The sequence below is a fragment of the Nicotiana tabacum genome, chromosome 5 (genome assembly GCF_000715075.1).
Source record: "Nicotiana tabacum cultivar K326 chromosome 5, ASM71507v2, whole genome shotgun sequence".
Taxonomy (NCBI): Eukaryota; Viridiplantae; Streptophyta; class Magnoliopsida; order Solanales; family Solanaceae; genus Nicotiana; species Nicotiana tabacum.
Genome location: NC_134084.1, coordinates 138,188,357 through 138,201,707, shown reverse-complemented (window position 1 = coordinate 138,201,707; position 13,351 = coordinate 138,188,357). Strand labels below are relative to the sequence as shown.

The following is a 13,351-nucleotide window of genomic DNA, read 5'->3' as shown; positions in this document are numbered from 1 at the left end:
CGTCTTCATCAATAACCTTACCTCCGGATATTTCATCTGCAGATGTCATGTTGAGAGAACTAGGAACACACTAAGAGAAAAATCAAATTGCTATAAAAATAAAAATATTTGCAAAAAAAATCTGTAAAGATAAAAGTAAAAGTCTAATCTAGAATAATAGCTAATTCTAAGTCCCCGGCAACGGCGCCAAAAACTTATTGCGGTCAAACGCACACGCAAGTATACGCAGTCGTCAAGTAATAAAGTGACTAAAAGTCGGATGTCGAACCCACGAGGACTTGTGATTAACTATTAACTAAATTAGACTATCCTAATTATCTAAACAAGGATTAAACCCAAAAGAAGTGATGTTAAAGTAATTAAATTAAAAAGAAAATAACTAATGAACTTTAAACAGAGGAAGAACAGATTTTCATATTATCAATGTGATGAAAATGATCTAGGGATATGAGCTATCTAACATTCCTATTGTATTCTTCAATTGAATTGACTAACTAATTTATCTAGTTTATTAGTTAACATGGTTAATATTTCTCATAAGAATCTGTCGAGTTCTTACTCGCCTATTCATGCTAAACTAACGCCTATATGTCTATGGAATTAGAACTAACAAGAACACATTTGTAATTCCTGTAAATCTACCAAGCAAGGCAATTAAGTATATGTCTATCCTAACCGCGAATCCGTTCCCTGATGCCCAGGTTCAAGAACTTGCTCTACTCAATGCTATATGCAATCTAGAATTCTCACTATCGAGTTCAATTCTAGATTCGTAGATAGTATTCAATTGATGATCAAGCAATCAAATAATTGAGCGCATGATTGAATAAATAAACCAGTATGATAAACTAAGAAATCAAAATCAATATCCGAATAACAATAGTCATGAAAGAACCACAACCCTAGAACGTGAAGTTTAGCTCCACATAGACATGATAGCAAAACAACAAATCATATAAAGAAACATAAAAATTACTAAGTTTTGTAGAAGAAAAGATGAAACCCGGCCTCCACGGTGGCTATGTGCTCTCCCTTTATCAAAAGTTACTATAAAAAATGTGCTCTCCTCCAAAATAGGTTTAAAACCCCTTTTATACAAGTTGAGCCGTATAGAATCGAAATAACCTTGTCCCGAACAAAATAGGAAAAATCCACACTTCGAGCGTCCAGGGAAGTGCCTCGCGATGGCCCTGGCGCATAATACAATAGCGTTTTTTCAATTTGTAATTCCTCCTCTCTTTTTTTGTCTTGAATTTGGAGGGACAAAACCCAAAGGGTGTCCCCCCTGTTTTTATTCTTTTAATTTTTTTATTTTCCTTTTTTTTTTCTTCCGCGTTTTATTCAATTTTGCTTCAAATCTCTTAATCTTCACAACGCCTTATTTCTATACAGTTAAATTATAATATTTAGCACAAAGTAAAAAAATTAATACTCAAAGGGCAATTCAAAGTACTAGAATATGAGGTAACAATGGGTAAATACATGTATTTTTTAGCCGAACATTACCGATATTTGGCTTGCCCCGGTAAAGCACATTGGCAAGCCGTGAAATGGATTCTGAGATACTTGCAAGGTACTTCAAATACATGTTTGGAGTTTGAGAGAATACTAACTCTTTGGTTGGTTTTGTAGACTCTAATTATGGTGGTCATCTTGACAAAAGAAGATCACTAACGTGCTATATATTTTGCGTTATTTTTGCACTATCAGGTAGAAAACTACATTACAATATGTAGTAGCTTTATCTACTACTGAAGCAGAATATATGGTAGTGACCGAGGCTATAAAAAAAGCCTTATGTTTGAAGGGTCTATTTGCTGAACTTAGTTTACACCAAGATGGTATTACTATTTATTGTGATAGTCAAAGTGCCATTCGCTTGACCAAAGACTAAATGAATCATGAGAGGACGAAGCATATTGACATGAAGTATCATTTTATCCAGAAAATCATTGCTGATAGAAAGGTCTCTGTTCAGAAGATCAACACTAGAGACAATCTTGCTGACATATTCACAAAGCCTCTTCCAGTTGGTGCTTGAACTTAATTGCTATTTATGAAGAATGATTTAGCCCATATGGCTTTTGCGGAGAGGGTGGAGCAAATTTACTATATCAACCAAAATTAGGCCAAGGTGGAAATTTGTAATATGGCCAATATTTTGGCTAGTGGAATCCATCTCGCATAAACATAAGCCTATTTCCAAAGTAGACCCTGTTCGCAATATTCTTTGGGACTCAAAAATATTGCATTATGTGGTGGATATCATTTGCATAAGTTGTATCTTTTCTTTTACAGCTTGGAGACCAAGACTTTTTTTGCCTATAAAAGAAAATGACATTAGTTCATTTTAGACACGTCAACAAGACTTGAGTCTTCATTTCTTACTTCTTCCTCTCCTCCTTTATTGAGAGTTATTTGTAAGAGAGTTGAGTATTGGGAAACACTTGTGTGATTCCCTTTCTTTAGAGTGATCTTGTGAAGTTATTCTCTCGGGGGTATTTGGGATTAATTAGAGTATTTACTCTAATTTTGTATGCTCTTTTGTACTCTTGTTGATATAGTGAATTTGTGCCCCTCCGCTTGTGGACGTAGGTCACTTTGACCGAATCACGTTAATTTGTGTCTTCTTTATATATTTTAATTGTCGTTGTTATCAACTTGCATTGTCTTTGTTATTGTCATTATAACATTGTTTGGCTAAATTCCGCACTACCCGATTTTCGATCCTAACGATTTCTCAAAGATAGCGCATGAGAAATTCGGGATAAGCAAAGTAGCCAGCATTGAACGATTTTCTTGAAATTTCAACCAATGATAACTTTCTTCATGAAGAAATGCAGAAAAAATATCACTATCTTACAATTTCTTCAAGCAAGTTGGAGAAGGAAAAAGGAAGAAATTACATCAACCAAATGAATTTGCTAATCTCACGTTAAATTACGAATCCAATCTTACCAAACTCCCAAAAAAGAAGAAAAAATGCCATTACTTTGAACTACAAACCAACACAATTTCTTGAGGTAGTAACCCCACCATCTACCACAAGATTATGAAAGAAATTATATCAACTAAATGAATGTGCTAATCTCCCGTTAAGTTAGGAATCCAATCTTACCAACCACCCCAAAATAGAAAAGGTAAAAAAAAAATTAATTTGAACTACAAACCAACAAAATTTCTTGAGGTTGTAACCCCACCATCTACCACAAGATTATGACCACTTACATATCTTGATTCATCACTTGCTAAATATAGAGCAGCCTCAGCAATATCTTTAGCCCTTAAAGTTGTACCTTTTAAATCTGCCAAATTTCTTACAAACTCTTCAATTTTCTCTACTTCTTTTTCACTAGGCACTCCAAAATTCATCCCATTTATTTCCCCTTCTTCTTCATCTTCATCACAATGATTCCATGCATTAATCAACATTGATGTTGCAACTCCAAATGGTGATATACAATTAACCCTAATTCCATACCGTCCCAACTCGCACGCTACATTCTTCGTTAACCCTACAATAGCGTGCTTGGACGCCGTATAAGCATGTGGCCCGAGCCCGCCTAGGACTCCGGCCACACTAGACGTCGAAATGATGCAACCGCAGCCCTGTGGTATCATTACACCGGCCGCGTGCTTCATTCCTAAAGCAGCTCCTCGTACGTTAACAGACATAACACGGTCGAATTCGTCGGGGTCAAAATTAACTATGCTCTTTTTGTGGCTCGATTGACTTCCTAGGACTCCGGCATTGTTGAACATAATGTCGAGATGCCCATATTTGGAAATTGTTGAATCAATTAAGTTCTTGATATCTTCTTCAGATGTAACATCACAATGAATGTAAGTAACTGAGGGAGATAACAAATTTGATAGAGTATTGCCAAGGTTGTCTTCTACATCTGCAATTACAACTTTGGCCCCATGTCTTGCAAAGAGTCTCACTGTTGCCTCTCCAATTCCTCTAGCTCCACCTGTTACAATCGCTACCTTTCCTTCTAACCTGTACAATTAATTATAAAAAAGCTGATTTAGGAGTCTTAGTCTAATGACAGATTCAGAATTTAAATTTAATAGGTTAGAACGTCTGAGATTTCTAAATCTGAATACATTGTATAATTGAAATTATAGGTTTTGAATTTATATATATATGTGTGTGTGTGTTAGAAAATTTCCAAGTAAGTAGGAAGAGAATAATCAAAATGAAACCTTCTGATGTTAGAGACATAACTAAGTAAATAAAAGTGTGCTCTAGGGGGCGGAACTAGAAGTCCATATTCGGGTTCGGACGAACGCAGTAACTTTTGCTCAAACATTGTATTTTCGTTAAAAAGTTCACTAAATGTATACAAATATTGAATTTAGAACCCAGTTGGTAGAACTTGAAGTCGTCGTTTTAAAATTTAGAACCCATAAAGTTCAAATCATAGCTTTGCCTCTGTGTGCTCTCTCTATAAGCTTAAGTTTTTAGGTGAGATGGTCACACACTTCATCATGTATCAGAGAGGTTTTGGGTTCGAGTCTTACCACCTGTCCATCACCCAATATCAAAAAGAATTTTCACATGCTTGGCTCATAAAAAGAATCAAGCTCTCACGTGAGAGGGCGTATTAACGATATAATTAAATAAATAAAAGCGTACTCTCTCTAATAACTTAAGTTTTTAGATAAGATGGTATTAAATGAGTTAGAGAGTAAAAAATTAAAATATAGGAAATTTTGTGATAGAAATATGTCGCGTTTATGGATGAACAATGTGCCCATTCACATTGTTGAAAGATTTTAGTTTTGACAGTTCAATAAAGTTGTCGACAACCCCAGCTGATTCTTGACTACTAAGAATACAACGTGGACTAGAGTATCTAAAGCCTGGAGAGAGATCCGTAGAAAAAAAAAAGGGTTTTCTTTTTTCTTTTCCTTCTCTTTCTACTTTTAGCCTCAAAAGAGCTATAAAAGTTGAAAAATAAGGTGTTTGCAGCTTTTCATGCAAAAGCATGCATCAGCTAAGTAGTATATATTGAGAGAGAGAAGAGTTTATTATGTTAGCCTTTATATTATTTTCTGTGATACAGTTTGATTGAGTGAATAGTCTAAAAAAGAAAAAAGAAAAACTTTTGGAAACTTGTGATAAGTTATAGAAATGGAAAGCTACTATACAAAATTGGGAGAGAGGGAGTACCTTCTAGTAAAGCTTGGAGAAGTAATTTCCTTGCCTATGGAGTGAACCCTAACAAATGTTTTCTCAGGCATCACTTGAGCAGGCATGATTACTTTTCAAAAAATAGAAATTAAGGAGGAAAGAGGGAGGTATGAGCAAAGAGAAATAGAGAATAATAGTACGAGAGTAGGTGGATTATACTATAAACAAGATTGGGAAATTTATAGGGGAAGAAGAGAGAGAGAAGTTATGTGGGGATCGAGGTGTGGGATTCTATAATTAATTTCTTGGCAATTTCGTTCTAACCTTAACCAATATAATGCTTGTCCCTCTCTGCTAATACGCAGCTATACACTTTTCACTTTACCACTTTCCACCATGTGGTTATGTTCTAATTGGACTCTTTCATGTATTAAAACTATGCACCAATTCCTCGGAAAACATCTCATTTTGCGTATAATGTACTCATATGTATATAATTTTTTAGTTTAGTTTCTATTCACCGAACCGTGTGAAAAAATATTTACTCACTACTAAAAAGTCGGCAAAAACTGACCAAGAAAAACCGACCAAAGTTGGTCGGTTTTTCAAAATATTTTAATTTTTAATTTTTTTTTTACGAAACCGGCCAACTTTGATTGGTTTTCTTTCGTGCAAAAATGCGGGAAATTATTTTTGAGTCCCGTAAAATTTATTTTTCAAGAAACAAACTTTGGTTGATTTTTGAAATTAAAATAAATATTAAAAAAAATGACCAACTTTAGTCGGTAAATTCGGCCGGTCATTTTTAAAAAACCGACCAATTTTGGTCGATAATTTTATTTTTTAACAAAACCGACCAACTTTGGTCAGTTATTTTCGTGCGAAAATACAATTAAAGAGTATAAATAAAAAATAAGACAACCTTAAAATAAAGTGCACCAATGGTTTAGTGGTAGAATAGTTTCTTGCCACAGTACACACCCTAGTTCGATTCCCAGATGGTGAATCTTTTGATTACGTAATTAAAATACCGACCAACTTTGGTCGTTTTTTTTTGCGACCAACCTATGTCGGTAATTAGCGACCAACCTTGGTTGGTATACTAAAACGACCACTAAAATAGGGATCAAGTGTGCCTGAACGCATTTTGGTTGGTAACTTGCCAAAACCGACCAACGTTTGTCGGTTTTAGTGATCGCTAATTACCGAATTTCTAGTAGTGACTGAATCAGGTCATTTAATGACAACTAAAAATAACGCTTAATAATTAGTAAATAGTTGTACCATAATATCATTTAAGAGCAACTATATGTAACCCTTAATAAGAAATATTAACTGATATAATGTTATTGAAGTATTTAACCATATATATTGGATTAGGAGATTTACGGGTTTCTCCTTGCGGAAGCGGATCATTTATAACAATCACGACTCGAATAACTGGTCATTAGAAATCCTCACAAGACAGATGAATCCTTTGTTTTCGCAGCCTAAAAATCCCTTCGATGAATGCAAATTAAAAATATATAACCCTAGCTGTCTCTAGTCTAGTACTGAAAAATGTTCCTTTTCAACACTCATAATGGTGTTTATATAGACTAGTATTAGAGTTTTAGGAGGAGGACGTACTAGCAATGAGTTAACGGACTAATTAAAATCCTTTATGGATGAACCCGACCCAATAGCAATTCTCGTGAAAAGAATGATAGTTATGTACATATAACTCAAATCATACAGTAATTCTTTGCTGCAAATTTTGTACTCCTATAAGTGGACCTATTAATTGGTGACATTATGGTTCATTCATATGTATTTTAAGGAAATATCACCAAATAAAGTAGTATGTGAATTTGCTACTCGCGGGTGAAATTTTGTGTTGCCAGTTGCTACTCAATTAAAATGCGATAAAAGATGCATCTCTAGTTTTAGTGTGCAATTAATAAATACCCTAGCCGTCTTAGATATGATCTCTAAACTACATGATCACTAAACTACGCTTTGATTATACTCATAAATTAGCGAGTAAATTTAAAAATTAAGCCTAAATCTTCAACTTTCAGAAATACTACTGCTTCTTACCTCCTCTTCAATCTGGTAATTGGTGTAGGCAGATTATTTTCACTTTGTTTGCACATAAAATAAAAGAAAAAATTATTTAGTTTATGCATAAAATGAAAACTCAAACGGAAGGTAAAGTCATTCTATTTTCCATAGTTGAGAGTAGAGACGTCAATATGGGCTTGGCCCATTGGGCCAGCCCAGCCCAGCCCAGCCAGTGATTTAGCAAGGTTGGGCTAGAATTTTTGGAGCCCGTTTAAAAATGAGTATTTTAAGCCCAGCCCGAGTAAGTACGTGACCCGTGAGGATTGACTGGGGCCGGGTCGGACCGGCCCGTGGGCCTAATAAAATATTTATTTAAAATATATAAAAAATAAAAAGTATAATGGCTTTAGAGATGGAAAGTCAGAATTGGATCTTTAGAGATGGTGCGTGATGTACATAGCATTCTTATTACCATTGTACCATCGGAATCAACATTTAGCATTGGTGGCGTGTTCTTACAAAGTACAGAAGTTGCATTTATTATGAAAATGTCCAAATACTTATTACTACTTGAAATTGGCTGCACAGGTTTTTCCGAACTCAAACTGGTAATATTTTTTTATATGAATATAAATATTATTAATTTTTAAAATTTAATTATTTTTAATATATATTTAACTAATTAATATTGCATATGAATTGTAGATGAAAGTGAAGATGTTAAGACAACCGTGTCACAAGCGGGTTCAAATGTGTTTGATGAAGATGATGTGTTGGATATCTCATAAGCATCATGAACATTCTCTTGAATACTTTGTTTTAAGTTTTGACTTTTAGTGAAGGAAATATAGTCATGTCTTTCACTTTTTTTTAGTATTTATTGCAATATATTGGAAAAATATAAAAAGTTATTAAGTTTTGCGAATATTTTCCAATAAGATATTTTTTAACTTTTAAATAATTATCTTTTTTTAGGTCAGTACTTAAATAAAAAATATAAAATTATATTTTTACAAAATGATGGGCCGGCCCGTAAGGACCCGCGGCCCACATAGGGCTGGGGTGGGCTGACCATTATAAGACCCATCAAAATGATGGGCTAGCCCAACCCAGCCCGTCAATTACTAAAGCCCACGTGGGCTGGACTGGGCTAGCCCGACCCGGCCATATTGACAGCTCTAGTTGAGAGGGGGTTTTGGCCCTTTTCCCTCTTATATGGGTAGCATTCTCTGTTATTCTTTTTCAGATTTTTTATATATTAGATAGAAATTGGCTTTAAACTAGTTCATGGTCCGTGTACTCCTTAGGTATGACCTATCCATTTATCAATTTATGTAATGACAAGTTGGTAAATATGATATTTCTCTTAGAAACTTTTATGTCAGTGTGGAATTTCCCTTAGTTCAAATTTATTTAATATGCGCTAGACTGATCTAATAAGTACGTAAAATAGCTACTACTAGTTATCTAAAGGTATGCGATCAATATTAGGTATGCCCAATTTTCTAGACTCGAAGAGTTGCTTCGAGCCTAGAGTTCAAAGTGAACCGAGCTCGAGCCCGATGGCGGAGCACAAAACTCGAAGATCGAAGTGCACGATGAACACCGAGGCCAAGCATGACCAACCCCGAGATGATGCCGTTATGGTTTTGTAACAGAAAGAGCAAAATTCCCGCAACAGCCTAAGATCACGGCATAAATTCCGGAACAGATTTGTACGAATTTGTACTAGACGGTTAGATAGCTGCCCAATAAGATTCGTTGCTAAAAATGGAAATGTACCTTATTTAGGACTCCCCTATTATATAAAGGGAAGCCCATTCATTTGTAAGATCATCAATCATTGGCAAAGGAATATATATTCTTCACTTTCTTGCTCATTACTCATCAGAATTGTCCTTTAGCTTTACTGTTCTCACTGACCTACCTCGAGGCCACCTTAGCTCGAGGTCGAGACTTGTTTGCACGCTGGTTTGAATCAACTTATTTCTTTAATTTATACATTTGATTCCTTGATTATCAGTTGGTATTGGACTATCTTTCACCTCTATACAAATTTAATTGTTACTAAGATTTTAGGGTAAACAGTTTGGCGCCCACTGTGGGGCCTAAGGATAGTAGTGATTGTTTTAGTACTAATTCTAATAACACACGTTATTTTAACACTTGTTCTTGCTAAGATGTTTTTGTTTTCAGGCTAAAACATGTCAAACTCGCAAAACGCACCCGCATATGGTGGTGACAGTCTTGGATTTCACGGGGAAAATGATAACATAATTGCTCCAGGAGTTTGGGTGCCACCGATTAACCCTAGGGAAGTGCCTGCTGCCGACCCAGTCGATGTCAGTTCGCACATTGCTCTGAATGCGAACTTAGGTGTGGACCCCGAAGGGAGTGTGCGCAGGGAAGGCCGAACTGGTGGCCAAGGAACTCAGGGCATAGGAGACGGGGGAGTTAGTCTCCAGGTGATATTCGAGATGTTGTAGGCTCAACAAGCCGCTATTTCTCAGCTTCAAAGTCAACACAGAACTCCAAGTGTAGTCGAGCCGGAAATCAGTTGTCGTACAGAGCCAGTGCCGGAAAAAATGAATGGTAGCGAATCAAGGGTTGATCCGACGATTATGAAGATGCTCGAGGAGCTCACCAAAAGAATTGAGTCTGGAGAAAATAAAATCGAAGATAATGACAAAAAAGTGGAAACATACAACTCCCGAGTTGATCAAATACTAGGGGCACCCCCGATCTTAAAGGATTTGGATTCAAAAAAGTTCGTGCAGAAGCCTTTTCCCCAGAGTGCGGCTCTGAAACCCATTCCAAAGAAGTTCCATATGTCGGATATGCTGAAATACAATGGGACCACCGATTCTAATGAACATATCACTACGTACACATGCAGTATAAAGGGAAATGACTTAGAAGACTATGATATCGAGTCCATTTTGTTGAAAACATTTGGGGAAACTCTATTGAAGCAAGCAATGATTTGGTATCACAACTTGCACCGAATTCCATCGATTCATTTGCCATGTTAGCAAATTCTTTTGTGAAAGCGCACGCTGGGGCCATAAAGGTCGCAACGAGGAAATCAAACGTTTTCAAGATAAGACAAAGGGATAACGAAATGCTGAGTGAGTTCGTGTCCCGATTTCAAATGGAACGTATGGAGTTACCACCGGTCTCCGATGATTGGGTCGTTCAAGCTTTCACCCAGGGGTTAAACGAGCTAAGTTTGATAGCATCACGATAGTTGAAGCAAAATCTGATTGAGTATCCAGCTATAACTTGCCAGATGTGCACAATCGATATCAATCGAAGATTAGGGTCGAGGATGACTAGTTAGGAACCCCTTCGGGTTTAGTTCATCCAAACAGGTTAGCAGTTAAATCCCCGAGGGATACCAATAGGGATCGATATCAACCATATACCGCAGATCGAAGGAACAATGGCTCGGGATGCAATACATCCCGAAATGATCAGAGAAACGATCGAGGGCAAAATTCTCAGGGACTTATGAGAAAAGGTGGTTTTGATAAGCAAGCCGATACCGTGGAGGAACCTCGGTTGTCGGAGTATAACTTTAGCATTGACGCATCAGGCATTGTATCGGTAATAAGAAGAATAAGGATACCAGATGGACCAGACCCATGCAAACCGATTTTTCCCAAATAAACCCAATTCTGATGTGCAAGTATCATGGCACGCATGGTCATAAGACCGAGGATTGCAGGCAATTAAGGGAGGAGGTGGCCCGTCTATTCAACGAGGGCCATATTTGAGAGTTCCTTAGTGATCGAGCTAAGAATCATTTAGAGACACAGATGCCAATAGGAAAAATGAACAGGAAGAACCACAACATGTCATTTATATGATCGTTGGAGGGGTCAATATTCCCCAAGGGCCCGTGTTCAAGCGCACTAAGGTATCGATTACTAGGGAGAAGCGGACCCGGAATTATGTGCCCGAGGGTTTCTTATCATTCAACAACAAAGAAGCGGAAGGCATTTCTCAATCACACAATGACGTCTGGTAATTTCTATCTTGTTAAATAAAATTCAAGTTAAGATGTTTTAGTAGATCCAAGTAGCTCAGCAAACATCACCCGATCAAGGGTTGTGGAGCAGCTCGGCATGCAAGACCAAATTGTGCCCCCAGTTCGGGTCTTAAACGGCTTCAACATGGCTAGTGAAACAACTAAAGGGGAGATTACTCTACCAGTGAACGTGGCTGGAACCATTCAAGATACCAAATTCCACGTGATCGAGGGCGACATGAGATACAATGCCCTACTCGGAAGGCCCTGGATTCATAACATGCGGGCGATTCCTTCAACTTTCCACCAAATGATGAAATTCCCGACACTTGACAGTGTGAAAACAGTGTTCGAGGAGTATCATGCGGCTAAGGAAATATTTGCAGTTGACGAGGTAGTACCAATATTGACTTTATCAACTCCCGAGAGGTCAAACATTAAAGGCAGACAGGAAACCAAATAGCAATCATAGCCACCAGCCTTGACCGAATCAGGAGAGCAGGAGGTAGAAGAAGAAGAGGAGGATTTTATAACCCCTCGAACCTTTATTGTTCCCGAAGATTCTGACGCTACCAAATCAATTGTCGATAAGCTGGAATAGGTTATATTGATCGAGCATCTTCCCGAGCGAAAGGTATACCTGGGAACGGGGTTAACCCCCTAACTTAGAAAAAAGCTTATTCAATTTATTGTCTATAACATAGATTGTTTTGCTTGGTCCCATTTAGACATGACAGGGATCCCACCGGAGATAACAACACATCGGCTAAGTCTCGACCCCAGGTTCAAACCGGTGAAACAAAAGAGAAGGCCTCTATACAAGGTAAAACATGCATTCATAAAGGACGAGGTAAACTTCTCAAAATAGGGTCCATTAGGGAGGTAAAATACCCCAAATGGTTAGCCAATGTAGTCATAGTCCCTAAAAAGGAAACAAACTTAGAATATGTGTGGATTACAAGGATTTGAAAAAGGCATGCCCTAAAGACTCTTTTCCACTACCTAACATCGATTGCATGATCGATTCCACGGCCGGCCACAAGATCCTTACCTTTCTCGATGCCTATTCAGGGTAAAATCAAATTCAGATGAACCCGGAGGACCACGAAAAGACCTCATTTATCGCCAAATATGGAACATATTGTTACAATGTAATGCCCTTCAGACTAAAAAATGCAGGAGCTACTTACCAGCGCCTAGTAAATAAGATGTTCGAAGAACAAATAGGTAAGTCAATGGAAGTTTACATTGATGATATTTTAGTTAAGTCCATGCGCACAGAGGACCATTTGGCTCATTTGCAGGCAACGTTCGAGATTTTGAGGAAATAAAACATAAAACTCAACCCTTAGAAATGTGTTTTCGGAGTCAGCTCGGGCAAGTTCCTCGGCTTCATGGTGTCAAATAAGGGGATCGAGATCAATCCCGACAAAATCAAGGCCATCGAAGACATCACCATCGTGGACAATGTAAAAGACGTACAAAGGCTAACTGCATGGATAGCTACCTTGGGCCGATTCATTTCGAGGTCATCGGATCGAAGCCACAGGTTCTTTTCCTAACTCAAAAAGGAAAATGATTTTACATGGACCCCGGAATGTTAGAAAGCATTGGAGGAATTAAAGCGATGCCTATCGAGCCCACCTCTGCTCCACACTTCGAAGGCAGATAAAAAGTTGTACTTATACTTAGCAGTATCTGAAGTAGCGATAAGTGGTGTACTAGTTCGAGAAGAGCAAGGTACGCAGTTCCTTGTTTCTATGTAAGTCGGACCTTAGGAGATGCTAAAACTAGATATCCACACTTAGGGAAATTGGCACTTGTATTAATAAGTGCATCTAGAAAATTAAAGTCATATTTCCAATATCACCCCATATGCGTGTTAACCAGGTATCCCCTCCGAAATGTTTTGCACAAGCCCGAGTTGTCGGGCCGATTGGCCAAATGGGCCGTCGAACCTGGCGGGTACAATATCGAATATCAACCCTAAACGACTATCAAGTCTCAAATTTTAGCAGACTTCATGGCTGATTTTACGCCAACCCTCGTACCCGAAGTGGAAATGGAACTTCTACTAAATCAGGTACATCATCGGGGGTATGGAGCCTCTTTACGGATGGTGCCTCGAATGTGAAAGG

At 37.6% G+C, this 13,351-nt stretch overlaps 1 protein-coding gene across 1 annotated transcript; it reads right to left on the bottom strand.

Moving 5' to 3' along the window:
- Positions 1-2,838: 2,838 nt before the first annotated feature.
- On the bottom strand, positions 2,839-5,362 carry LOC107762575 (short-chain dehydrogenase reductase 2a-like). The gene is made up of 2 exons (XM_016580945.2): positions 5,180-5,362; positions 2,839-4,003 (listed from the first exon to the last, which is right to left on the bottom strand). Exons 1-2 carry the CDS (start codon positions 5,263-5,265, stop codon positions 3,163-3,165), a joined length of 927 nt encoding a protein of 308 aa, XP_016436431.1. The 5' UTR covers positions 5,266-5,362; the 3' UTR covers positions 2,839-3,162.
- Positions 5,363-13,351: the final 7,989 nt, after the last annotated feature.

Bases quoted from the DNA above. Each gene is read 5' to 3' on its own strand.
- LOC107762575 (XM_016580945.2), bottom strand. From the start codon at position 5,265: ATGCCTGCTCAAGTGATGCCTGAGAAAACATTTGTTAGGGTTCACTCC. The intron at 4,004-5,179 runs GTACTCCCTCTC...TTAATTGTACAG, and splicing joins TCTCCAAGCTTTACTAGAAG to GTTAGAAGGAAAGGTAGCGA.